Source organism: Haliaeetus albicilla, chromosome 4 (genome assembly GCF_947461875.1).
Source record: "Haliaeetus albicilla chromosome 4, bHalAlb1.1, whole genome shotgun sequence".
In the NCBI taxonomy this organism is placed as follows: Eukaryota; Metazoa; Chordata; class Aves; order Accipitriformes; family Accipitridae; genus Haliaeetus; species Haliaeetus albicilla.
In genome coordinates, this window is record NC_091486.1 from 44,028,776 (window position 1) to 44,056,530 (window position 27,755).

At 52.2% G+C, this 27,755-nt stretch overlaps 1 protein-coding gene across 2 annotated transcripts; it reads left to right on the forward strand.

The window, feature by feature from the left end:
• The first annotated feature begins 612 nt into the window (after window positions 1-612).
• LOC104325062 (aryl hydrocarbon receptor-like) lies at window positions 613-27,458 on the forward strand. Of its 2 annotated transcripts, XM_069782198.1 has the most exons (11): window positions 613-793; window positions 886-1,073; window positions 14,018-14,124; window positions 18,419-18,508; window positions 19,449-19,572; window positions 19,858-19,988; window positions 20,817-21,019; window positions 21,145-21,254; window positions 21,580-21,721; window positions 22,408-24,013; window positions 25,556-27,458. In XM_069782198.1, exons 1-11 carry the CDS (start codon window positions 753-755, stop codon window positions 25,709-25,711), a joined length of 2,898 nt encoding a protein of 965 aa, XP_069638299.1. In that variant the 5' UTR covers window positions 613-752; the 3' UTR covers window positions 25,712-27,458. The 2 variants fall into 2 exon arrangements, with proteins under 2 accessions (XP_069638299.1, XP_069638300.1); XM_069782199.1 differs by lacking the exons at window positions 613-793; window positions 886-1,073 and having other exon boundaries at window positions 14,109-14,124; window positions 19,453-19,572.
• Window positions 27,459-27,755: the final 297 nt, after the last annotated feature.

The window sequence follows — 27,755 nt, forward strand, 5'->3', positions numbered from 1 at the left end:
CCCTCGCCCATGTGGGTAGTGGGGCTTGCTGCCCCATTTCCTCCCCTCATCCCCCTAGTCCCCCTCATCCCCCATCCAGACCTCATCACCCTCACATCCCCCCTCACCTCCCAATCCCCCTTCAGCTCCCACACCCCAACTCACCCCACCCACCTGTCATTGCCCCCAAAACCCCATCTCCCTCCCATCCACTCATCATTGTCCCCATATCCCACCTCCCCTTCGCTCCCACCCATTGTTCCCACGTCCCCCCTCACCTCCCCTGCATCGCCACTCATCCCCATCCACCCGTTATCCCCCCCTATTCCCCCCCAGCCCCATCCCCCTCACTCCCATCCATCATTGCCCCCATATTCTGCCTTAACCCCATCCACCCGTTGTTGCCTGCTCGCCCCCCTCGCCCCCATCCCCCCGTACTCCTCCATATTCCCCCATGCCCCCCCTCCCCCCCATCGCCCCGTACTCCTCCATATTCCCCCTTACCCCCATCCACCAGTCACCACCCCCACTCCGCCCCTCACCTCCCGCTCCCCCTTCAGACCTCACGCCCCCCTCCGCCCCCCCAGCCCCTCCTCTCCCGGGGCGGGGGCGGAGGGAGGCGGGACCGCTCCCGCTCCATCTCCCCGCGGGGAGCCTGAGGGCTTCGCGGCGGAGGCCGCGGCCCGCGCGGGGCTCTGCGGTGACGGCTCCCGCCCCGGGACGCGCTGAGCTCCGGCCCCGGCCCCGGCCCCGGCCCCGGCCCCGGCCCGGCCATGTACGCGGGTCGCAAGCGGAGGAAGCCAGTGCCCCGGGCGTGAGTGGGGGGCGAGGGGAAGGGTCCCGGGGAGGGAGGGGGGACGCGGCGTGACAAGGACCGGCGCCCGGTAACGCGGCTCTGCCCGGCAGGGTGCGGCCGGGGCCGGCCGAAGGCGGCACCTCCAACCCCTCCAAAAGGCACCGGGAGCGGCTGAACTGGGAGCTGGAGCGGCTGGCGGGGCTGCTGCCCTTCCCCGAGGAGGTGGTGGCCGGGCTGGACAAGCTGTCGGTCCTGCGGCTCAGCGCCGGCTACCTCCGCGCCAAGAGCTTCTTCAGCGGTAAGGGCATCGCCAGCCGCAGCGTCCCTCTGGGTTTTCTCCCCTCCCCACCCCCAAAGTGCTTTCCCACCCCTTGCTCCCCCCCGCTTCTAACACCGGATTTTCTCGCTTGGCAATCCCAAACTGCAAAGGCTTCGGGATGCATCGCGCCTGGGCGAAAGCAGAGCTCCCGCTCGGCTGGAATTAGAGGGATGCGGGCGGATGAAGTTGATTTTGTTTGTGGGTTCCGCTGAAGTAGAAAATTGAGGTTTAGGCTGAAGGGTTTCAGCGTGAGCCCGGGCTGAGGCTTTGGCAGGCAGAGCTGCGAGGGTGGGTGGTGTGTTTGTGCAGCCCCGCTGGAAAGTTTCACGATGCAAGTGACTTTTTTTTTCCTCTCATTGTAATAGAACAGTGAAATACTCAGTGTGCTGACAACGAATAACAATTACCTGTGATGTGGTTACAGTTTATTTGGGAACCTTTTAAAACAGACCGTGTTAAAGACATGCCTGCATTCCACTGGGCTATAATTGTTGTAATTAATAGGAGCCCACAGGAGGGTATTTAGGCAGCCCTGGTGAAATAGCAGTAGCTTGAGAATGCTGCATATGACCTCAGAAACACCATAATTTCTCTTTTTAACTCCAAATCATTGAATGCATTGAATGCCCCTCTTTTTTTTTTTCCTCTCCCTTTTCCATTCTCTTTTAAACCCTGCTTGTAGGATTGGCAAGTGGGTGAAATGAAAAATGAATGGCCTCGGAGAGGAGTTCTTTGCCTTGCAGCATCAGGTCAATTTGTTTGTTTGACTGTATTGGCTGTGTTTTCTGCACTATTTTTGCCCTGCTAAGGAGCTTTGCCGCATCAGCCTTTGCAATGCTCAACGTGTTACCCCAATCCCATCGTCTGCAACGATGCTCTGAAGCAGAGGAAGACCAGCATGGTGCTGGTGTTTCTAATGCACATTTGTTCTTGTGTGGGGTGGGATTCCGTGGCGCAGTGCGGGCCTCGCTCATCCCCTGAAACATTAATAATTTAAAGTTCACTGCTTAAAGAATTTATAAAACAGAGGGGTAGTAGCGATTCCTTAAAATGGTGGGTTTGAAATGGCTGGTCTTGTTGCAAAGTGTCACACTAGGAGTTGCTTTGGGGCTTGTCGTCCTTTCCAGGGTGGCTGTGCCCAGACACCATGCAAGCTTGGCTGGGGAACAGCAAGCACAGGATGACTCCGGTGGGGACCGTCTCCCTGCCCAGCGAGTGTCCTGCTAGGGCTGTGTGTCCTGGGGTTTGGCATTCCTGCATCCCCGACATGGTGGGTTACTTTGGTTTTGCATTGCGAGAAACTGGGAAATCCCATTCTGAGATTCTCTCTCTTTTTTTTCTTTTTTTCTTTTCTGTCATTCCATCTGGTTTGATTTTGTGGTGCCAATTTCCCCCAACTGCTGAGCACTTGAGTAAGTCTGAGGTACCTGCCTCTGTCTGGTTTAAGGCAGATCACAGTAATTCAGGTGTGGGAGGGAAGGAGGAAAGCCTCATCCTTTTAGATGCAAATGGTGATTGCAGACTTCCTGGAGTCTCTTCTGCAGCTTTAAAAAAAAATTAAAAAAATTTAAAAGGAGCTCTGGGCAAGCCCATCTACAAAATCAAATTATTTTAATTTACTTTAGTCCCTTTCAGTGTGAATGCCAGAGTGATGTTGCTCTCTGACAAGCTGTGCTGGAGCTGAAATAAAGTTCAACTTTGGAAGGCTGCTGTTCAAAATACTCTGCTTATTGCTTATTCTTTCCTTGCCCTTTTTCTTTTTGGTCATCTGCATGTTTAGGGTTTTTTTTCCCCCTTGGTCTGTTAGAGAACCGGGTTAGGAGGGGCAGCCAGGGTCTGCCTGCCTGCTGCTGAGCCGGCTGAGCTTGCATGCTCCGACTCCCGCTCAGCATCCTTGGATACGTGAAACGGGGTCCCGAGGAGGCTGTTTTAGCTGCTGAATGCTGGCAGGCCCTGTGTGAGATCAGATCAGAAAACGCAAGGAGTTTGGGGTCTTTTTTTTGTTTATTGAGAGCAGCCAGCCCATCCCAGAGCTGTCAGAAGGCAGCTCAGAAACAGGCAGTGCAAACCCTGATATTGACGGGGGAGGAAGAAGGAGCCGGCATCTCCCTCGCTCAAGTATGTCCCTGCTTGAGCACTCCCTGAAAGAGGAACAAGGAAAAGCAAGGGCAGAAGTTTGGGTGTGCTGCCATGCCTTGTGAGAACCATCTTTGCAGCATGTCCTCCTGGAGCAGGTCTCAGCTGGTGCCAACGATCACTGACAGCAATTCACCCAGCAGATTTGTGCCAGCTGCTGTTTTTCCAGCCCCCATCTTAAATAATTTTTTGTATGTCTCCTTCTCCTGGCTATTTGAAAATTAATTATTTTAAAATTTTATTTCAGCATCTTGATTTATGCATAGCTGATGTATCGCGAAGTTTATATGGGCTCAAGTGATTAAAAGCGCTGGGCTCTAGATCTTGGTCCCTGGTAAAGTCTCTGGGAGCTTCTCTTGTTTTGTTTCGGGCTCCCGATCACCTTCTGGCCACATGATAAATTCTTCAAAATGCAGAGCAGGCTTCACAGCCCTTGTTAAACACGTACTTGTGTTTACATTGCAGAGGCTGATCTGCACAAGTCAGGGTGGATTGACTGAGCTGTGCGGTGGAAGCAGACCTGCTATTTGGCTGTTGCTGATAGCCGAGATACGGTGTGCAAGAAGCATCTGTGCGTGCTTTTATCTGAATGGTGGAGCTTTGAACGTTGGTTTGGGGAGGTATTGCGGGAGGTCTTTGATTTTTAAAAAGATATGTTTTTCCTTTATGCATGAGGATTTTTATATTTTATATGGCCCCAAGTGAAACTGTCCCTGCTCCCTTTCTGCCCTTCTGGAAGCACTACTGAAGTTAGGTGACAGAAATCAGAGAATTTAAGGCTGCTCAGTGTTTTGTTGTTTAATCTCTGGAGTGGTTTAGAGATTATCAAATGTTGTCTTTGTTAAGCAGGATTATTCATGTAAACAAAAATTTTCTTAGGCTGACGTGCTGAGTACTGGGTTGGGTGTCTCTGCTGTGAAACCCCTGACGCCAGGTGGTGGTCTGCAGGTCTTTGGAATTCCAAAGGACAAGAGCATCCATGTGTGTGTTTGTCTATTAATTCTGTTCCTTTTTCACGGTCTGGCAAATCTTTCCAGTTTAACAAAGTGGGAAGCAGTTTAGTTGCCATGTGCGTTCAGCGTCTGTCATGGTTTAACCCCAGCTGGCAACTAAGCTTCATGCAGCCACTCGCTCACTCCCCTCTGGTGGGATGGGGGAGATAATCGGAAGGGTAAAAGTGAGAAAACTCATGGGCTGAGATAAAGACAGTTTAATAGGGAAAGCAAAAGCCGCGTGTGCAAGCAAAGCAAGACAAGGAATTAATTTACCACTTCCCATCAGCAGGCAGGTGTTCAGCCATCTCCAGGAAAGCAGGGCTCCATCACACGTAACGGTGACTTGGGAAAACAAATGTCATAAATCTAAATGTCCCCCCTTCCTCCTTCTTCCCCCAGCTTTATATGCTGAGCATGATGTCATATGGTATGGGATATCCCTTCAGGGTCAGCTGTCCCAGCTGTGTCCCCTCCCAACTTCTTGTGCACCCCCAGCCCACTCACTGGTGGGGTGGGGTGAGAAGCAGAAGAGGCCTTGATGCTGTCTAAGCACTGCTCAGCGATAACGAAACCATCTCTGTATAATCAACACTGCTTTCAGCACAAATCCAAAACACAGCCCCATACTAGCCACTGTGAAGAAAATTAACTTTATCCCAGCCAAAACCAGCAGAGCATCTCTGGGGAAGGAGGATTCTGGGCCATGATGGCTCTTGGCCGTGGTCTGCTCCTGGAAGGAGCACTGCTTTTTGTCTTGTACAGCAATAATGATATAAGATTGTTTAGACAGGTGTTGGGCTGCAAGTCATGTAGACAGGCATCCTGATGTCAAACAGGAGGTTCTCTCTGATTTTGACCATCTGAAGGACACTCCGGCACCCAGTACATAGAGCAGAGAAGTGACTGGGATTGCAGAGTGCCCACCCTGGGACAGCAGATTTTCCTGTGGCACAGCGCAGGGCTGACAAGGATGGTGGGGAGCCAGCTGTGCCACCAGCAAGCACACCCCAGCATTCCGGGTTTGATCAGTGGTGGGATGGAAGAGACTTCTCTTGGGATGGAGCAGCACCGCTGTCCTCTGCGTGATGCCCAGGTGCCTTTCTTTTACCCTGTTGTCTGGCTTTGCAGCTGAAAGTGTGTACAAATACTTTCTGTCCATGGGAATGCTGCTTACCGTGACAGAGGTGAACTTAGGTGGGGGAGCAGGGCCATGTGGGAGGACTTGAGATGTCCCACCAGGGAGGTGGACTCTAGTGAGGAGCCCAGCCCTGCCCTGCCCTGCCCTTGCCACATCCCATCCTGCTGAGTAAAGCAGTGCTGACCTGAACCCAGCACTGTTAGCCTGGAGCAAGAGGACCAAAAGAAGCTGAAATTGGCTTCCAAATCAAGGGCCCTATCCAAATGTCAGTGCAAGCTGACTTCTATCTTCTCCTTTCCTATCCAGGTCTCTTTTTTCTTCTACAACAGTCCCCCCAAATGTCTTCTTTCTTTATTCCACCTTGGTGAGACAAATATTTTTTATTCTCATTCACCATCTTAATCTTCCTCCCTGCTCTGCAAGAAGCTCTTCCAGTGCATGTGGCTCAGTAGAGGTGGGAGCATGCTGCAGGGCTGCCGCTGCCCAGAGGAGCCAGGCGGGGTGGTCTGCATCTCCCCCGAGCCCCCTCTTCTCTCCCCTCTGATGCTGAGGACTGTCCTTGGAGTGGTGCAGCAAAGCCAAGCCGCCGAGCAGCCTCTCTCCTGCCATCCTGCCCGGGTCTGCGCGGCATGTCATACCGGATGAGCGATGGCAGCTTAGCTCAGCGGTGCCTGGCAGGCTGCTCCCCTCTAATCCCTCCCCATTCCTCCTCTTGATGCCAGGGCCCAGCAAACGCTGCTGGCTTTTGGGGGGGTCCCCATTTCTTCTGCTTCCCTTGCCTTCTGGAAAGGGGGAGAGAAGAAGGGAAGATGCTCCAGGGGAAGGTTTTTCACTAGGTCTTGCCCTGCCTGGTGATTTGTTAGCAAAAAAGGAAGATGCCTCAAAGGCACTTTGTTGTGTGGCTGTCAGATAACTTCTGTGTTGCCTGGTCCACTTAAACGCCTGGTGGGACATCAATTGGCAGACCTCAAAACGGGCAAGGGCTCAGTTTGGAGGAGTATCTCTCACTGTTTGTTTTCTGCAGTGTGCTGGGAAGGTCGTCCAAGCTGTGGTTCTCATCCTACAGCAAGCCTGGCCCTTGGGCATTCACTTGCCCTTGGGGGCTAGCTCAGTGTCCCCAGGGGGTCCTGTGCCTGTCACAGACCTGTGTCCGCGTGGCTCTGTTCCCAGGTGCCTGCACGCTGGAGCTTTGCCAGGATTCTGCCGTCACCTGAACTGATCTCTATTGGGCTTTCATGGGCTTGTGCTGTTTCGGAGAGCTACAACACAGCATGGCTTTTCCAGCTGTTCCCAGGGAGGAGGCAGCACCGGGTGGCACACTGCCCGGTACGCTGCCGTTTGCTCATTTGGCTTGAGCTGGTTGCTCTGGCACCGACGTTCAGCAATTGACCCGCAGCCTTCCTTTCGTGGGATTTCTCTCGAGGCTTTGAATCAAGTGTAGGGTTTCTAAACTGTAGGAAGAGGGATAAGAAAAGCTCAGTCAGCGGTGCCAAGAGGTGCATGTTGGAACCCTGCTGCTGAGCCTTGCTGCAAGCCAGAAATGGGCTAAGTGTGCTTCAAAATGGGGCTCCTTGGAGATGCAGGTGCACCTCTGCCTGTGTGCAGCATCCTACCTGGAGGGCTGGGCTTGCCAGCAGCCAAGGCACAGCCTCTGGGCAGCTCAGATGCATCGCTGACTGGGAGGAGAGGAGGCAAATACCCTGGCATGTATTGTGGCATTAGAAATTTTTGGATCAAGATGGATTATCAGCAGCACAGTCTGTCATCATGGATCAGAGGGTAGATGTAGCCTTAGTTTTGGGCTGTATGTGGTTTTGAGCTATGCATGGTATGTTTTATATGGAAGGTTAGTGTCGTGTATCCAAAACCTAAGCAGTTTGCCTCTGCCACGTGTTTTTAAAAAAATAACTCTCCTGCAGGTGTTGAGGGTTGGGGGTTTTCCTGGAGTTCTCTTAAAATTTTAGGTGGCATCTGTAGGATCAATGTGCAGCCTCAGGGCTGAGCCTAACCCTTTAAACTATGGTACGAATGCAGACAGTTATTGCCAGAGCTGTGATGGCCCAAAAAGTGCCTAAGCTGCTCCCTGGCAGTCGGGTTAGACTGGAAAATCACTTTAAATTACATAGTTATTATAGACCATATAACTGTGCCCCTGAAGCCTCTGCTTAGGGCTGAGGGCATGAGACTGGGACGTGTGTTTATTGATGTGCAGTTGTTTACAGATGACTAAGGTTGCTCGTTTGTTCACTTCATCTGCTCTCACACTTTGAGCTGTTTGGCCACATACTGCAGACAGCTGTAGCAATAAAGCCTAAGGGATGGTTTAAGAAAATAAAGCCTAGTCCTGTGATCACCCTGATCTCTTAATTGCCTAGGTAATAAGCTGGCCTTGGAAGAGCAATTTAAGCTGGGAAAGTCTTGTGACTTCCCTTAGGTAGGCAGTTTTCCTGCTGCGTGCTTTCCTTGCCAAGTATTTCTCCCTGGCTCTCATGAGGGTAGCTGGTAGGAAGCTGTCGGAGGTCCCTGGGGTCTCCACTGGGCTGTTGGTGGCTGCCTGCTCCTCTGCCTACAAGCAACCGGGGTCTTTCAAGGCCCCCTCAAACACAAGTATGGGAGCTGGCAAAAAACTCCAGGTTAAGGTTTTGGGCTGGGATGATGCATACCTAAAGCTCCTGGGGGACCAGTGGTGGGAGCAGCAGAGTTCAAACAGCTATTCTGCTGCAAGAAGAAGGAAAAGCCTGGCAGGTCCTTGTCATCTTTGTCCTTGTTTAAACCTCTGCATGTGCTTCTCCCTTTGAGACCCACGTGCCTTTGGTGACACAACAGAAAACTACACGTAGTCAAGGCCTCCTTGCTTTTAGAAGTACAATTAGATCTTTTAACAGGACATCCATTATTCACCACACATGTTCATGGAAGGTGGTGTATCTGCACCGTTGAGGCAAGGGATAAATAATTCATCTATTTAATGAAATTTGTGTCAATGGGAAGCTGTGGCAGATATTATGAAATGATAAGTAAAACCGTAGTATACATTATGAAGGGAAACTCAAGAAGTATTTGCAGTTGCTAGAAAACGAGCTCAATACAGCTCAGTGGTGAGAAACGAACTGATGATTCAGCAAACCAGGGTGAAGACGGCTCTGCTGCCCAGTTTCAGCAAACTCTGCCTGCTTCTCTCGCTATTTCTGTGATGGTCTTTCCTTCTAACGCATTTCAAACGCTTGATATCAGAGGAGCCTCTGGCTACATCCTGCCAGTCTTCCATATATGTGGAAGTGTAATAATTTTGCATTGGCTAGGAAGAGCCCAGTTCATGCTCAACAAGGAAAAAAAATATACCAGAATAGGATATACTTTACTAAGTGCATGTTCCTGTTCTTTGCTTCTCAAAATAGTTGGACACATGTAAGCTTGCTGTGAAACATGTGGATTAAATGACAGAGCAATGATCAGATTTGGCATGTTGACAGCGTAGATGCCGTTGGAGAAGCCAGAGAGGAGGTTGCAGTGCTTTGCCTGCCTTCACAACATCAATTTAGCTTTCCACTGGTTTGAGCATGTCACTCAGGAAGGCATTTGGGCCAAATTTTTCTCCCTTAGCACCACGCCATTGTTCTCTGCATCGCACACTCCTGCTGAGCCGTGGCTGTGTCACCTGCTGGGTTCCCACCAGTGGAAATGGAAGCTCTTGTGCTGGTTTCACTAGAGAGTTGCAGAATTCATGTGTCCTGATAGAGGGAGGGAGCTGGGATCTTCCTTGGCTTTTTTGGGTGGGCACACTTGCTCTCATGGGTGGATGTGGCAGATTTTGGAAGATCTCCCCAGAAGTGCCACTGGGCAATGCAAGTTATTGTTAGCAGGAGGAGACCCTCCCAAGCCAAGGGAGGAGGGAGATGGGTAATGTCTCATACGGGTGACCTGAGGCTGCTGTGGTAGGGAAGGGAACTCATGTGCTCCTGTGCTGCCAGCGGGTTGTGGCAGGCATTGCCTGCCTCCCACATGGAACCCATGTGAGCTCACCAGCAAAACCTTTTTCTTATGGTGGGGGAACCCCTTTAGTTAGGTAGTTAGTTATTTTAAAAGGAAAATAGCATTCTGACTGGGGGGAAACCACTTTTCTGTTTAAATGACTCTTCTATATTAGAAAATGAAACATCAGTTTATTCAAAAGAAACCTGAAGAGCTTTTTTTCTAAATTTCCCATATTTTGTTTCTTCATTGCAATAAAGTGCAGGAAAACAATTTTGAGGGGTCGTTTAATGTGAGGGTGTGTGTACCAAGCAGCAGAGTTGCAGGTCCCTCTGCCCATTAGTATCTTGGAGCTGGAGAGGTGAGTGGGAAAGGAAGGTCTGGAGGTAACTCACAGTAAAGTTTTTATTCCCACATGAGTGGGAGACCTGCTTTTCAGGGTATTGGCACAAATGACAGAAAGAAAGAGGTGGATAGAAGGCAATTTCATTAATAAATAAATCAGCCAATCTGTTTTTCCCCATAGAGTGACCAATATGCACTGGGGCATTGAGCCCTACAGCAGCCAACCCATCACCTGCAGCTGGGTTCAGTGTTTTCTCCCCTACTTTAAATGATACCAGCAGTGGTGGGGAGACATGACCCCTCGCTGCTCTTGAAGAGCCATGAAGCAGTTGGGTTTCCTTCTGCCGCTTTTCCTGCATCAGCGCCTGGAGTGGGTGTGGGACTGAGTGGTCTCCTTTTCCTCCTTCACAGTCAGCGGCTGATGTGAAATTCTGCTCCCACTTGGAGGTTTTGCCATGTGGAGGGAAGGGGGCTGGGAGATATCCTCTCAAAAATGTTAATACCCGCTTGTTGGTGCAGAGATTTCTCAGGTCTGCAAAGCCCCGGCAGGTTCAGGAGTTCACTGGCAAACCTGGTAGGCGACGAGGTGTCCCTTCAGCATCATGTGAAACAGCTTCCCAGGCTGGGTGCTGCGGGAAGTGCTGTCCTGGAGATGGAGGGAGGAAACCCACCCTTGTTGGCCCCCCAGCCCTCCTGCTCCTGGGGGGTGACAGCACAGGGCCAGGCAGCAGAGACCTGGTGAGCGACGTGGGCACCTGTGTGAGAGGACCACCACGGTGCAGAAAACATCCTCCTCTTGTGGGGAGGGAGATGGGGGCAGGAAGCTCGTTCCTCAGAGATGGGGCCAGGCAGGGAGAGATTTTTCTTCCTCTGGGCTAAAAGGCCTTTTGTGGCAAAATAGCCTGCGGGTCCTGGCAGAAGCTTTTTTTTTTTTTTTTTACTTTGAAGAAATAACAGGAAAAATGTGCAAGCCTTGCTGCTTTCAGGTGACCAACTTCTCTCTCCTCACCTTCCTCCTTCCACAGCTGGCAGTGGCAAAGGTGATGCTGTGGCTGGAGTGAGGGAGGCCAGGAAAAGCCACTTCTCTCTCTTTTTTTTTTTTTTTCCTTCCCCCCTGCAAATTCCTGTCCCCAGTTACACAGTGAGGGTGAAGACTGCACCTTGTCTCCCTGCCCAACGTGAAGGCAAGTGCCGTGTTGGGAAGGCCACCTTTCCCCTGGTGCTGAGCTTGCCCTGTTCCTGCCTTGCCTTTCCCCGGGGTAGCCGGGCAGGCGGGGAAGATGCCGCAGCGGCTCTCTGGCTCATCTCCGCTCTGTCAGGCTGATGCGCTGCGACAGTTCTGCTGAATTGCTGACCCAAGGGGCTGTGCGGGGCTATTTATGGAGAGACAAAGCCAGGGGACACCAAGAGGGAGGCCAGACTTAGATGTCCACAGCCAAGATAAGGAACCCCAAAGATGACCTGAGGTGGCTTGGATGGAAAATGCGCTGTTTGTTGAAGGTCGTGGGAAAACCCCCATGGGGATTCTGGTTTATGTGATAGCAGCCCCTCAGCCCTGGTGGTTCGATCCTGTTTGCAGGAGTAGGCTGGGTTTGGTGGCAGGCATCTGGATGGAGGACAGCGGGCCATCCTCTGATTTTAACTTGTGTTTCCTCTGGCCCCACAGCTTAGGAGCAGCCCAGATGCTGATAGCAAAGTCTATTTTTAGGCAGCGGTTGTGATCAAGTTTTCCTTTTGTGGGGAAATATCAAACCATTAAACCAGAGCTCCGAGTAGAGGGCAGCACCCTTAGCCGCTCTTCTATCATTCAGGTTTATTTTTGTCTCGCACCTCCAGTGCAGCAGCCTGGGAGCTAGCAGAGGAGGACTGAAGATCTTTAATAATTCATAGCTCCTACATTTTGCTCCCAGGAATCGGAAAAGCAAGTTGCTGGAAGAGCGCTGCCAGAAACCCGCTCCATCCACACCACAGGACCCTGCCTGGGTGTTGCGGCTGCCATGCTCGCACACTGCTCTGCCCGATGGCCGACCCGTGCCTGGGACCTTGCGCAGGCTTGTTGGGCTCTGACCCAGGCCGGGGACCCTGGGCAGTCCCTTCCCTGGGCGTCAGTGCTCTCAGCAGGACGGCGTTCAGGGTAGGGGAGCAGTTGGGACGCGGCAGCGTGTGCATGCTCAGCAGTGACCTGCTGTCGTACAAGCACGTGCTGTAACCTTAATCCCGGTGTTCAAATAGGTCCTGAAATAATCTGTGCAGGCTGAGCCCAAGGAGAATTTCTTAGACCTCCCAGAAGCAGGGGGTTTGCTGCCATATCAGGTGTTTTTCTTTTAATTAAAAGCAATATTAGAACTGGGACATGCTTTGCATTTGGTTATGGAGCAGAGTCGATCTTTGGGATGGTCCTGTGTCTGGTGGAAGAACATTTTGTCCCCAAAGCCTTACATGCGTACTGGTGAGACTCTGCAGACAGCATCCTTCCTTGTTCCCACCCACCTGCAAGCCAATGCTTGGCAAATTCCCGCTGAGGATGCAGAGGAATTTGGGATGGAAGATGAGCCCTGGCAGTGGAAGGCAGGGGGGCTTTGCTTATGTGCTTGCCTTCCCAGCAGAGAAATGCTGATAGATGGGGGGACTGCACGTTGGAGACTGAACCAGTCCCTCTGCTTGTGGCTGCCCTGTGAACACGGGCGCTGCTGGGTTCAGCTTCAGACCTTGTGGTCCTGGGAGGCTCGGAGATGCATCTGGAGCATCCACCTTTCGCAGCAGCTGGGAAGCTGCTCGCCCACGAGCTTCTGCAATGTAGGCGCTGAGGTCCTTCAGGATCTGCTCCACGTGGATGGAGGAGCTAAGTTTCAGCAGCTGCTTTGGCAAGTCACAGGGCCGAGCATTACAGAGCCTGGTTTCATTTATGCGCTGGTGGCTGGTGCCTTGTGCCTTCTGACTTGCTGCTCTGTCTCGGCTCGCGTCTTTGCTCCCGCTGACAGCTTTATGGGGTGTTGAATTACTTCCAGGGTCCACTTGATGCTCTTGTTGCGTCTGAGCGTGGCAGCTCCTTGGCACGTGTAGCACAGGAGCTGGGAAAGGCAAATTCAAAAGAGCTTTTGCTCTCTCTGAGCAGGAGCAAGGGAGTGCACCAGGCAGGCTGCAGTGGTAGCTACTGCTGGTGCCTTGCACCTTTCCTCCCAGGTACCGGTGGGAGCAGCGGGGGTACCAGCAGCCAAATGCCATCCTTTGTCCTCACAGCGCTTGCAAGAAGCTTCCTGGCTTTTCTGCAATCTCCGCTGTCTCTTGGGCAGGCCTGCCGTGCACAGGCTTGTTGTCATCTTACTCTTTAAATATTATCCACCCTAAATTACCCCCAGGATTTGTTCTCTTGGGGAGTATAGCACAAAATTTACAGACACATCTTTTAGTTAAACTGAGCGACAAATTTCCTCACCTGTATTTATTGTGCATCGATCACTGTTAGTTTGCCTGTGATCTCGGGTGTCTGTGTTTGTATTCATCTGTGTGTTTTTCCGTGGTGTTTTTCTCCCACTGTGAGCTGTGGCTTGCCTTAATTTGATTGAATAAACCCGCTATGTTGCTGAACTGTAACGAGACATCATTGACTGGGCTATCTGGATTGTACCCTTCAAAATAGCATGTTCCTTATCCTGGAAGAGTGGGGTTTGCTGCAATGCCTTTTGAGTAGAGCAGACTTTTGCTGCTGTTGGTCCGCTGTCCTTTGCAAAGTCCGGGCATGCATGAGCTGATCCGTTCTAGTTCGGCATCACAAAGAAATGTTGGGTGCAGTGACTTCCCCAGCCAGAGCAGAGCTGCTGCCATGCCCCCAGAGCCAGTGGGGTGTGCATGGTGTGGCACCAAGGCCTAGCCCTTGCTGTTTGCAAGTAGTGATGTGAGGCATTGACTCTGTGTCCAGATTGGGACTGGCGACCTCCGTGGTTTCTATTGCTAAATGAAAAGACAGATTTCCAGCTGGTGAGCTCACTAAACACGTCCTTTTGTGCTACTGGTTGCAGGTAACCACTGGTAAACGCAGGACCTCATAGGTGTTGTGCTGATGCCTATCTGCTTTAATGATCCCTGGCTTTAACTGTTCTTTACTTGTAGGTTGTTAAAGGACGGGGCGGGGGGAAGTTGAGGGTATTGGGCAGGGGGGAAATGTCCTGTTAAAATCAACTCTTTTGAGGGGTGGAGGAAAGACCTGACTGCATCACAGCTTCCCCTGGCACAGCATTGTCTACCTTTGCAGCCAGGTCCACATTTTGGACGTTCGTGGCGGTGGCTTGCATGCGTTGCTGCAGCACACAACAGTCCCTTCCCTTTGCTTTGTGCAGTTGCTCTAAAGAATCATGGTGCCAAAGAAGCGGAGAGGGACGAAGACTGCGACAATGGACCAGCTCTGGACTCGGCAGCGGTACCAGAGGGTGAGCTGCTTCTGCAGGTTAGTGCTCCTTGCTGGACACCTCTCCCTGGCAGATGCCTTCAAAGGATTTTTGTCTTGTCCCCTTCCCAGCTCCTTTGAATTTTACCCAAAGAGCAGGCTATTTTGTTATTGATTGCGGGATGTTTTGGTGAAGCAGTGATTTCACGTGGTGTAGCTCATGGTGGTTCTGACTGAGCAGAGGTTTAAGACCTCTTCAGGTCCCTGGGGCAGAAACTACGTTGCTTCTTCCCTCCTTTTCCCATCCTTCCTGGAGAAAATTGCCATCTGTAAATTGTCTGTGTGTAAGAAACCCTCCATCTTGGTGGAAGCAGGGCTGAATTTCTGAGCACAGAGATTCAGCTCTTCTGCTTCTCTGCCCTCATGTGTAAATGGGCCATAGGTGTAACACAGGAGCCAAGCAGAGCAAGATGTTTTGAGTGTGGTTTTCAGCATAGGCACCCTGGTCCCAACTCAGGTAGGGTGTCCCAACACTGGTGAAAACAGGGAAGAAAATGTTGTGGAAGTCTTCCCTGATTTTCAGGCAGTGATGCATGACACTGAGTACATAGATAGGTGCTGATGGGCCATATGCTCAGCCCATATACACAGGGTACGTGGATTTATCCTGGGAGCTCTGTGAGAGGCATATAGTTGGCTCCTTTGGTGATGCTGGAGGCAACGCTGGTGATGCTGCGGCATGGTTGGGCTGAGCCTGCTGCTTCCATGGTTTATTCAGAGACGCCACGAGGTGACCTTCTGTCTACAAACTGTGCACAGTGAATAGGAAGAGGTCAGGCTCCAGCAGCGCGAGGTCCTGTGAGGACGCAGGTCTCCCCTTCCCTCCCTGCCTGGCACCCGGGCACAGCCTGTGCCCTTGCCTGGCTGTCATCCAGAGCAGGGTGAGCATGCTGGTCAGCCCCAGCTCCTATCCAAAAGCTCGCTCAGCAGTAAGTATAATTACTGTCTTGCTTGAGAGTTGGGGAGCCAGGATCTCAGTGTCTAGTGAGAGAAATGCTAAAGCCAGGCTGGTTAATAACCAAAACCCTGAGGCTTTTCTACTGTGCATGTAACAAAACCGTGCTCAGCAGGGCTTGCTGGGGATTGATGTCCTGCTCATCAGCTCCTCCCAGAGTTTGATTCCACCCTTTTAGAGGTACAAAGCTGGGTGTTAAAAGCTCTGGGTTTAGATTTGGCTCTCCCAGGTGTCCCTCTGTATGATGCTGGACGTGGCTGGGGCTCAGAACTTGCCTGTGCCCCAAGGAAATGCTCCTACATGTTTATAAAACTACTTCCACCTGATCTGTCACCTTTGATGTCCAAACTTCCTTTGTCTCATCTCTTGGTCCACCCTGATTCTTCCCTTCCCCTCCTCTAATTTTCCAGCCTTATATTTTTTTGGTCTGTCCTTTTCCACCAAGGCTCTCTCCAGCAGCAATCTCAGCAGAGGAAGGTATCTTAAACTGAAGTTAAGCAAGAAAATCCCTCTGAAGGGGCCAAGGCCTTAGCAAGGCTGAGAACTGCGTGGACCACCTCTGCCTAGGTGCACAGTGCTGCAAGTACACATTGCTGGCTGCAGGGTATTAAATCTGCCTGCTGGTCAGTGTAGTTGGGGAGGGACAGAGTGCTGCAAGATGTTGCTTGCTCCGGGTGCGGCAGAGCAATGCCTCTGAAGCTCCTCAAAGGGTTAAAGTGCATTTGGCAGCACTAATTAACCTCTGCAGCAGATTCCCACACACTGAGATCAACCCCAGTAAATAGAGAGAGTGTTTGTGCCCAGAATAAAGGGAAGGAGAGGGGGGAGAAACACCGACCTGGACAATGAAACGGGAGTTGGCAGCAACAATAGCTGGACTTGGCTGAGACTACACGCTAGACCCTAATTAATCCTGATGTCTATACATTACGAAGCAGGGGAAGCAGGCCAGGGCTGGCTACTGTGGCTTCCCTGCCTCAGGTTAGTGGTACAGGGTGGTTTTGGCTCTGGAGAGCCATAGGGCTTCTGGGGTGCATGCTGCAGGAGAACCCCTGCCTTCTAGAAGACTCCTGCTTCGAGCTGGCAGGAGTGTCCTGTTGCCCCTGGGAAGGGGTGGCCAGGTGGTTCTGTCACAGCAGTGAGAGCTGTTCGGCTTCTGGGGAGCTAAACTGGTGATTTTCTTGGGTTTTCATGGCCTTTTTGCTCTTAGGCAGCACCATAGGCTTGAAGGTGTTGACTGGAAGTCTATCAGGATCGTGTCAAAGCTGGGGAAACTGAGTCACAGAGTGTTGCCTACCACTCGGGGTCAAGGGGAGACTCCTGTGGGCCTGCTCCCAGCCCTGTCAAGGTGATGACAAGGTCTTCAGAGCACTGGGGTCTGTGCCACCGAAGCTTGCTCGCCATGGTTGGCAAAGGTTGGTGCAGTGCTTGCATGCCTGCAGCACTTAGGGGTGCTCCCCTGGATCATGCCTGTGCCTGTGTTAGCAATGTTCTTTCGTGTATCAGCTCCTGCTGGGTGCCAGAGAGCAGGGATGAAAAGCCAGGGCTCCTGGGACAGCAGCTGCACTCCCAAACTGGTAGGAACGCTCCTCTGCAACTTCTAATCTTCACGGACCTCCAGGTGCAAAGGACACTATCAGCCAGCACCCTGGTCCCTTCTCCTGTATCCTGTCCTGCCAGCCCTGGGGCTGCTGGCTCAGAGAAAATACCCAAATTACTTCCCAAATTTGTTAGGCTGGTGGGAATGAGCCCCTCTTGAGGAAGACGGAGGCTCTGAGCAGCTCAGCCCATTCCTGCTGGGAAATGCAATGCTCCCTTGGATGTTGACTCTGCAGTCCTGGAGCTCGAGGAGAGGATGGAAGGGCCAGTGAACTGTAAAATATGTAAGTTGTGTAACATTAAAAATGCATCGGAAACTTCAGATTGATGGCTGCATTTGCTATTTTCTGTGGGGAAGGCTTAGTGCTTCAAACCTGCATGGGTGAAGCAGCTTAAGTATTTATTTTGTGAAAACAGAGCACAGCGTTCAGCCTCTTTGGATGGAGGGCATGCATGAATGAGCACGTGCTCCAGGACAGGCTGTTAGCATTGTGTAAATCTGTACACCACACAGAGAGTGAGCTCCAGAGGAAGAGGAGCGTGGCTGGGAGTGTCTTGTGGCTAACATGGCCACGCTCCTTCTCCAGGCCTCTCCTCTGGCACCTGAGGAGGACAGGAGGGATGCAAACAAGGCCAGGAGCTGGGCAGGTTTCTCCCAAACCAACAGGAGTATCCCCATCCACATGGGCCAGGCAGCAGCAGGGAATGCCCAGCCAAGGCTGGCAGTACTCGGTGATCTGCGGTGGGTTTGCTCTCCACTGAACATCCCCCAGCCTTTCCAGCCTCACGCCATCCTAAGCCATGCATGGCTGCCAAGACCATCCTGGGCTGTGGGGATGATGGGAACTACATGAGCAGAGCCACCCAGGTAGATGCGGGTCAACATTAAATGCAGCCGACATGAAATGTTGTTCTGATTCAACGTTGTCAGAAAGGCTTGTTTCCGCCAGAATATCAGAATGGACCAGTTCCTGATGGTGTCCGGTTTCATTCTGCAAAGAGTTCTGAGATTTTTATTTGCTCTTCACATAGGATGAGTATAAATGTCCAAGTCTGAGTGAACGCTTCCAGGATGGAAGCAAAGTTTTCCATCAGTTTGGATTAGGATACGCTTGGGCAGCTGTATGGAAGAGCTACATGACCTCAGAGAAACCCAGCAGAAGGTACCGTCTGTTTTCTCGGTGAGCACAGCTCTGCTGATATTAATCCCCATTTTCCTCCAGCCAGCCTTCAGTTGGTGAGGTTTACTCAAGCAAGGCAGAGTGGAGGAAAATCTGAGAATGAGCTGCAGGCCTTGACCTCTGACAGGTAAAGCAGATTCATCAGGTCTGCGAAAACCTTGGTTTTTTAGGTGCATGTTCTCTGGCACCACGGCAAGGTACGTGCATAGAGGCAGTTGCAAGGATGGAGGTCTTTGGTGCTGTTCCTGTCCTGCAGAAAGGGTATGAAACCAAGAAGCTGCTTGAACAGTGTACTGGAGGATTTGGTGAGAGCCAGGGCAGTACCCAGTGTTAAGACAGTGAGATGCCATTGGGAAGGGTTTTCTTTCCTTCCAGGGCTTCCTGTGCTTTGTCTCCTGCCCTACACCTTTCTCTTGGTGGGGGAGCGGCTCAGCTGCCTGCTAGCTGGGACCAGCCAGGACTTGGGTGACTAGTGTCCAAGCAGAATGGAACTCAGCATTCTGCTAGAAAAGGGTGATGTGAGCGTGGCGTGTACCTGCTGATCTCCCCTCTCCCCTAGGCACTCAATGGCTTTGTGCTGGTGGTGACATCGGAAGGACTGATATTTTACTCCTCGCATACAATTCAGGACTATCTTGGATTTCACCAGGTTTGTGGAACACCTCTGTCTCACTGTGGTGGGTTTGCAGAGTGGATTTTTCCTTGGTGGTGAATAGCCCCAAGTTACTTGCAGGGAGGAAGCTCTGCAGGGATCACAGGGTCTTGGGGGGCTACATGGGGCTTTTCCTTGTTCTTGTGAATTTGGACCTCGTGTTGCCAGACATGGTCATTGGGAGGTGTCAAAGCAACTTTACTACCCCACAGATGCTTTCCACCAGCCACATTGACAGGCTATGAAGTTCAAGGCCCTGTTGTGTAATGCCATGGTGAGATGTCTGGGGTTCCTCTGGGTGACCCCTGGTAAATCCCATAAGGCTGCAGTGCTTTGTGGTTATCTGGGCACCCAGGTAACCTGGAACGCACTAGGTCAGATTTACAGAGAAGTGGGACTTACCTACAGTCCTTTAGTTACTGTGATTTGGTGTTGCCCCCACACAGGTGGCTCTCCCCAAAATCTGGGGTAGATGAGGATTGTCCACCCGGGCAGAGGGAGCAAGTCCTGGAGCAGATGCCTTATTCTCTTGGGAACAGTGAAGGAATGGGGTGGCTTTGCTGCTGTTTTGTTCCCAAACCCATGTTTTCATCTCATCCCATTAGTCAGCACTAGGATTTTGAAGGACACCATGCTACAGGGACGAGTGTGTCAGAGGGGGAGCTGTATTGCTGATGCTAGTGGCTTTTTAGGATGGGGGGGAGGTCTGGCCGAACATGGGCAAGGGGTCCTTAGAGCCAGATGTGCTGTCTGTTCCCACCAGCATCAGCTTTGGTGGAAGGTGTCCAACCTCATTCAGCCAGGGACCTAGTTGAGCACCAGGGAAATTGGCTAAGATATGGCCAGTTCGGGCTGCGACAGGCTGTTTCCAGGTGGGACGTGAAAACTGGCGCCTGGGGACAGGCTGCAGAGCTCACGCATTGCTTTTTTCCTCTAGACAGATGTCATGCACCAGAGTGTCTTTGAGCTGATCCACACTGAGGACCAGCAGGAATTCAGACGCAACCTCCACTGGGCCCTCAACCCACCCCATGCTCCAGAGGGGGAGCCTTCTCCAGAAGGTAAACGCAGGCTGGGAGCCAGGCATCCTGGTTGGCACGAGATGTGTAGCTCCCCACTTACGCTGGGGAGCCCAGCTCCCTGCCACCGCATGCATAGGGCTTGCGTCCTTGTGGCTCAAGCCATGGCTTCATCCAAACACTGTGGCTTTCCCCAAGTTTCTGTTGCTGTACTCTGCAAACTGCTGCAGTGCCTGATGCTGGGGACCTCCAGCCTTTTCTAGGGACCTGCAACCCTTGCTGGGGGGGATCTTTGCTTGCTCCTCTCTTAGTTGCTCTCTCCCACAGTGGGGAAGAGTCTCAGCCCTTCTGCTGTTGCCTACAAGCCGGATCAGCTGCCCCCAGAAAACTCCTCCTTTCTGGAAAGGAGCTTTGTGTGCCGTTTTCGCTGCCTCCTGGATAATTCCTCCGGCTTCCTGGTGAGTACAGACCCACACTGTGACCTTCACAGCAGGAGGGGTGCAGGCTCACCCCGAGGGGTTCGTGCCACTGCTGAAGCATAAAAGTTGGCCTTGAAAGACCCAGCGCTCCTTTCTGCCGCGTGCAGCACTTGCCTGTCTCAACAAGGAGATATTTCTGCTGTTTTTCATAGGTTTGGTCTGTACCTACAACCTCTCTGTGTGGGTTTTGTTCCTCTCCTCTCAGAGATGCTGGATCTTGAACAAAAGTGCTTTTCCTCCACATGTTCTGCTAGGATTTTGTGTTAAAGGCGTGTCTTAAGACCAAGTAGGTCGCATTCATCCCTCCTCCTCTCTGCTACAAGTTAATGGGGTTCTTCATAATCACAGGTGTAACAATCCTGTTTCTCCCTCTCATCCCACTTTAGTCTGGAAACTCAACACAAAGACTCCTGGTTGCCCCGTGTTTAGAAGAAATACTATGATCCCTGATGGGCCTGTGATATAGCTCAGTTAAAATGCAAAGCAGCTCGTGCATTATGCGATGCTCTGATGCAACTGCAGCATGTGCTCGGTCCTGCAGCCGCTGTGTGTCTGAGCCCTGGAACGGCAGTGAGTGGCTGCAGGGGGAGAAAGTAGTGAGCTGCTGCTGCAGGGAGCTCAGTGTAGCATCCCTTTGATCCTCTGTCTTATTTTAGTGGGGAGCACTGGAATCACAAGGGTCAAGTCACGAGGAATTGCTTGCATCAAGTCTGCAGCGAGATGGCTTGCTTTTTGTGCAGCTCTCCTCCCTCTCTTCTCTCTCCATCCAATTTTCTGTGTGACACTGAACTTTTCTTCTCTTCCCAGGCTTTAAACCTTCAAGGCAGGCTGAAATTCCTTCATGGGCAGAACAAGAGGTCTGAAGATGGGTCTGCACTGCCACCCCAGCTGGCTCTCTTCGCTATCTCCACCCCCTTGCAGCCCCCGTCCATTCTGCAGATCCGAACCAAGAATATGATCTTCAGGACAAAGCACAAGCTGGACTTCACCCCCTTGGCGTGCGATGCCAAGTAAGCAGCAGAGCTGATTTGAGGGGTGACGCTGCGAACTTCCAGCGTGCCATTCCTTACTCTGCCTGGGTGATGTCCCACTCCGGCTCTGCCTCTAAGCTGGGTTCGTTCTCCGTCTCCCACAGGGGGAAGATCGTTTTGGGCTACACCGAGGCAGAGCTGCGGATGTGTGGCACTGGCTACCAGTTTGTCCACGCTGCCGACATGCTGTACTGTGCCGAGAACCACGTCAGGAGTAAGAGTCCCTTCTCTGGTCGCTTGTGCGGATGAGTGGGCTGGGACTATGGGCAGCTCCGTTGGCTGCCATGTCGAGTCTGGCAGCTCTTTCCCATAGGATGCTTTGCTTTATGCTTTGCTGTGATGCTTTTGTCACTGCAGGGAGCTTGGGGTGGAGTGTAGTGAGGGCTATTTAGCTGGGATGGTGTCCCCTGTGTGTGCCAGCCATGCTACTGCTGTGACTCCGCCTGCTTATCCCAGCTGGAAACAGCAGCATCACCGGAGGCAGCCCTGCCTCTGGTGATGTGCTGACAGCCCTCAGCATGTGTGCTTCCTCCCGGCAGTGATGAAGACGGGCGAGAGCGGCCTGACGGTCTTCCGCTTGCTGACGAAGGAGAATCGCTGGAAGTGGGTGCAGGCCAATGCACGACTCGTCTACAAGAACGGCAAGCCCGAGTACATCATTGTCACACAGAGACCCCTTGTGTAAGTGCCATCTGGATACAGCCCAGGCTGGCTTCTTCCATCCATGTGGGCTCTGGGATGCCCTGAGCAGGGTAGGATGTTTGATTCGTCATTGCTTCTTGTGTCTTTTAAAGGAGCAACCATAGGATACTGTGCTTTGATGCTGTTCAGCCACATGCCACCCTGCAAGTATGGGAGCATGCTGAGCAGTGCCCTGCACCTCACATCCCCACTCTGGTGTCCTGGGCATTGGTCCAGACTTACCCTGGGGAGACTGGTGGCCACTCTCCAGCAGCTGTAGGGACATGTGGGTGCAGGAACAGCAAGGACCTCAGATGTGGCTGGCATATGGCAGCAGCCAGACATCCCTGTCTTAAGGGGTGGCTGCAGCATAGATGAGCAGAGCAAAGGTGTGACTTCTGTCTGGCAGAGAGCTCTGTTACCCTTTGCACTTTAAGTATCCTGTTGGTTATGCTGAAGATGTGTGGTTTTATGTGTGTGTGTGTGTGTATATATAAAAATGTGTGTGTGTATTTGTATGTAAATGCATACATATATGTGTATGTGTGTGGTTCTGCTTGGTACATGCATGCTGATCATAGCAAAGGGGCTTTGGCTTGCAGGAATCACAATTATCCATTGCAGAAGCATTTTGCAGGGTGTGTTTGTGCACATGCAAGCTGCAGTCTCCTCTTTCTGCCCTGCAGAGATGAAGAAGGAGGAGAGCACCTTCGGAAACGGTCCATGCATCTTCCCTTTACCTTTGCTACAGGAGAGGCGCTCTTATACCAAAGCGCTTACCCTCTCCCGGGCTTCCCTGACCCTTTCCAGAGCAAAGGGAAAACCAGCAAGTCCAAGAAGATCTCCCACAGCCATGGAGTGCGATCCCAGAAGAATGGTATTGACCCAAGTTCTCTGCTGGGTGCCGTGATGCGACAGGACAAGGCGGTGTATGCCTCCCATCCAGTTCCTGCACCTAACCACTCCTTCAGCAGCAGTTTTGTGGACCAACTCAAAGATGTGTCCTTGCTGGATGCAGGAAGAGATGCCTGGAGTATGGGCGCTGCTCCTGTTTCTTCAAGGGGGGACCAGCTCAAAGAGGAGCTGGTGGATTTGCAGCAGGAGGATCCTCTCTTGGCCACCCTGGACTCACTCTCAATTAAGAGTGATGAGAGCTGTTCCAACAACGAGCTCTTCAGTGCGCTGGAGGGCCTGGGGTTGAACGCTGAGGACCTGGAGCTCCTGCTGCTGGATGAGAAAATGGTGCTGGTCAATATGGACCCTGACCACAACCAGTTCCTGAATAACTGCCTCACCAGCAACAAGATTCTCTCCTACATCCACACCACTCTGATGAACAAGCACGAGGGAGGACAACAGGTCTGTCCCCTGCCAGGTACATCCCCCAGCCCATGTGGAGACACCACTACGTGCCAGGACCACGCAGATTATGAGGACTCGCAGTACCTGCCCCAGCACATGGTGCAGCCCAGCGTTGCCCCGGGCCAGCTCCCTGCTCCGCTGTGGGAACAGCCCCTCCATGCTGTGCCGGGGCAGCCAACTCTGCTGCTGCCGGAGCCAGCCAAGGAGGAAGAGCTGTCCGATGGCTCACAGTGGAGGCCAGCTGGGGAGGAGGGTCTGCTCCACTTCCTCCAGCCAGCGCGGGGCACCCCATGGGACAAAGCGCCCGGCTTACGCCCAGGAGCCCCCGGCCCACAGGTGCCACCCAGGGCTCAGCAGCTGGAGGGTGACTTCCCAGCCATGCGTCCCACCCAAGAGGATGCTCGCCTGTCCTTCTCCCTGCCCAGCCAATGCCAGGGCTGTGTGGGACCACCCAGCCAGCCGAAACACCGTCACTTGCTGGTTAATGGGTTGTGTGGCCACAGCCCTGACTCTGCTCCACACGTCCTTCCCAGCAGCAGCTCCAGCCCATGGCAGGACTATGTTTCCCCACTCCTGGGGTCCCCAGCTCAGCCTGGTTTTTACAGCATCAGCCAAGACTTGATCTCCCAGCACCAGGGCTGCTTGGGTCCAGGGTCCGGCACACCAGCGGTACACTTTAACCTGAACGGATTTTGCAGCGTGGAAACTGTGGGCAGTGGGGGGTCCCAGGAAGAGATGGCTCCATACCCCAGTTTTTCCCCCCCCTCCTCATACCAGCTTATTCCTGAGAAGCAGCTGAGCCCTGTTCCCTCCATGCCCCAGCACCCTTTTCCAAGCTCGGCTGCAGGATGCTTTGGGAGCACTGGCAGCCTGCTGGAGACTCCCTATGGGACATACACCTCTGCATTGAGCCAGGAGAGCAGACACAGGGTAAGGGCCTTTCTCTGCTCTCATGATCAATATTTTCTGTGCTGGTATTTCCTGGGGGTCTCAGTACAGGGAGGCACACACTGTCTGGTTGGTAGACAGGTATCGATTTGCTCTAGCTGGTGCATGGCCAGAAAGGAAGACTTGAGGAGCTTTTCTTTGCACCAAGGGTTGAAGAGCAAAAGAACAGAATGTGTTCCTCCCTTTAGAAGGTGGCTGTCTCTGGGTCTGACTTCCATATGGTTTAATTGCCGTTTCTGTACAGGGAGTAATTCCAACCATGCCCTGGTAAGCTTTGATGGGTGGTAGAAAGCATGTGCGAGATGAAGATCTTCTGTACTGTAAGGTCTTTCCTTTATGGAAGTGTCCCCTAGCCTGTGCACAACCCCTATTGAGAGCCCATCCGGCTGCTGCTAGCCCTCCGGCATCACAAGGTGAGGTCTGCAGCATTGAATCTGAGTGTCACAGTGCCCTTCAGGGCTGTCCTCGCAACTGACTCCCCTGGGATTGGGGCCAACACCCCAAACTGGGGCTGCTTGGGGAGGTCGTAGGGAGTGAAAGCTGCCTGGCCCTTTCCCCTCTCCCTGATGCAGATGCCATGCATTTCTGTAAGGACCATCGACTTTCTGGGCTGGGGCTGGTAGCATGGAGAGCTGGTCTAGGTCCTGGAGGAGCCTGTCTCTGCAGTGATGCTTCCCCAGCCCACGGCTCCACCAGGCAGGGTGAGATGTCTAGGGTGGGTCTGTCCTGCCTCCCTGCTTACCCAGCCCTGCCCTGGCGATTACTGTCCACAGGGCAGCTTGTTCCTCAGTGCCAGATGACATCTGCTACTGGAAGGGTGCCCCGCTGTCTCACAGGGATCTCTGTGTTAACCTCTGGGGCCATCAAATGCTGATAAAGCATCTTCTGCTTCTTCCTGAAGGCCATACCCTGCACCTCGGTCCTCCCATTCTCCATCTCCTCCAATTGGATACACCAGGCACCTTCTAGCTGTGTTGAAGAGCTTGATTCTGGTCTGGCCTAGGGGTTTGGGAGCTTGTAGGACCAGTGAAGAACAGCCCTGACACATCTCTTGAGCTTGGTGGCCACCTCTTGTGGCTAGCATGTTTTTGGCTTTCCAGGAGGAGTGCAACAAGGGTGCAAGACCCAGGTGCTTGCTTCAGATGCAGTCCAGGTGCCTGTGATTTACAGATGGGTTTCATGAGTGAGCTGCAGGGCTGTGATTACCTGGTCAGGCTTTGCAAAGGTCAAATAGCAGGTCAGTAGGTGAAAATTAGTGCCAGCTGAAGAGGTTGGATGCACTTGCCCTCTATGTGCTTTTCGGCCTCTTGTCAATAAAGTGATGGGTTGGCATTTGCAAGAGAGGCCCTGGGGAAGGGTGTGGGGATGTGTATGGGGTCACTGCTAACCCCCTGTACCACCGGGGGTGGTAGGGCAGGAGCAGACCTGCTCCCCCTCCTGCCAGCCTCCACCAGGCATCAGCCCGACCAGTACTAGTAAAACATTGCAAAATGCCTCAACGCTGTTTTCTCTCTTTTCTTCTAGCCTGAAAGCAGCTGTGTGTTGCCCAGCTCTCCCATGGGACTTTCTGGAGACCACCCAGTGCTGGGGGGGAGCCTGGCTCCCCCCTGCCAACCGCACCCCCAGGCAGAAGCACTTCCAGATCACCCTCATGCCTCCAGCGGTGACTTCTGTCTCTAGGAGAGAAAGACTGGAATGGACAAAGCAGCACTATTCCCAGGGGAAGAAGCTTCCTTCAAGTTGCAGATAACAAACCTTCCCCCTGCCACACATGTCCTGCCATTGCCCTTGATGTTGGTTGCTTTGGCTCAGCTGGGGTTTTTTTTCCTTTTTTTTTTTTCTTTTTTTCTTTTTTTTTTTCCTCCATCAACTTCCCACAGACCTGCCCCTGCCGAGGCTCCATGTGCTGGTCCCATGGAGGTGTCCCTGGCCTGGGTAGGGCAGTAGCAGGTAGGAGAGCTGGAGGGCAGATTTCCCCAGGGCACAGGAAGAAGCTGGGCTGTGATGTGGGTCAGCCGGCACGTGCAGCCTCGTCTTTATCTCATGGTGTTCAAGAGTTGTGTGGCTCTTGGTCAGCTGGAGAATCTCAGAGCACATTTGTCACTTGCTGTCTCTCATCCTACCCACCCGACCTCCTTGCTCTTGTTTCCCTAGTAGGGTGAGTGTCTTCCCATCCTGCCTGCACATCTTACTGAGAGTCAGTTTTGAAAAGTTTGGGCCTTTTATGGTTGCTGCTGTCTTTAAATGGCATTCAGAGACTAACTGCTGCTCTGGAAACAAAAAAAGGATTGGTCTCTATTACTAGCCAGGCTGCTGTGTTGAAAGTGTGATGTTTGTGTGGCAAATCCCACACTTTGCCATGAAGCCAGGGAGCGAGTTCTCCATCACGCTAGTCTTTGCAGTTCTGCTGTTAACTGAGTGCATTTTTTGGTGTGTTTTGCCAGAGTTCTGGAAACCCAGGCTGTTTCCATGGCTGTCACTTGGCTCCCACAGTTCAGTAGTCCCTGACAATGTCTGGGCAAGGCAGCCCTTGCCCCAAAGGACAAGCGGGTTTCTGATGGCTAACGTCCTCCAGCTTCACCAAAGCTTTGCAATTACATGCATGATCCAGCACAGATGCAAGACTTGTGTGTCCAAAAAAAAGACAGGAAAAGTTTTCACCTCTGGTATTAGATTTCCTGCCATCCCAGCCAGGCACCTGTGGCTCTGACCACGTTGTACAGGTATTGCCTGTTTTATAAAGAAAGTGAACCGTGACTTCTGTTCTTGTGTTGCACTGGTCCTTCTTCACCCCAGGTTTCCCTGTGTCCCACGTGTTCCCATTTGTTAGGATACAGATTAGAGCTCCTGTAGGGAACACCCTGGGTTTTGCTGTATGTGATGTGCCCAGGTTGGCTGATAAGCAGTTTTTCTCCTGGGTGATGAGGTCTGAAGTACCTGGATGGGCAGCAGGGGTCATTCCCAAATAGCAGGAGCAGGCTGGCGTATAAGCTGTAAATTGCATCTGTGCCTAAAAAGATTGCAGATAAGTAGTAGAGCTGCCTAACCTAAGGAGATTTCAGATTTACTGTACAAAAAAAAAAAAGTTTTCAGTAAGATAAAAAAAATAAGTATAATGATACTTAAAATTAAGTACGGATAGAGTGATATTTTCCCACAGAAAATAAATACAGCCCATATGTGTGTATATAACATGAGTTGACAAACTTATTTTTATGCCACTCCAGTGGAGGAAAAAACCCTCTTACCTTCCCAAAGTAGCATCCTATGGAATGGGACAAAGAGGCTGTTCAAAAGATCAGAAATACAGCAACCCTTCAGGAAACCTGACAAAGCATCATCCCTCCTCCTGTGTGTCTGGCTTCAGTTTCATGTGAACTTTCTAGCCTTTTCATTTCAATAAATGGTTTTGGACATCAGCCCCTGATATCTCCCTGGTTGTGTGTCTGTTCCCTGTCTCAAGCATATCAGGTCTTGGCTGGCTGCGGTGTTGGAGCCCAGGTCTTGCTACTGGCAACCTGGGACAGCAGCCGCATACGAGGCAGGCAGGCAGTGCTCACCCTTGCATGATGGAGGCAGTTGCAAGCTGTGCCATCAAGGTGGTTAAAAGACCTTCTTCTGTGCATGTCCCCCACCAGAGTTAGGCAGTGCCCCTCAAAGGCTCCTACAAAGGAGCTTTCTCAGTTGTACATGCTTTTCCTTGTTCCTGGGAGTACACTCGGGT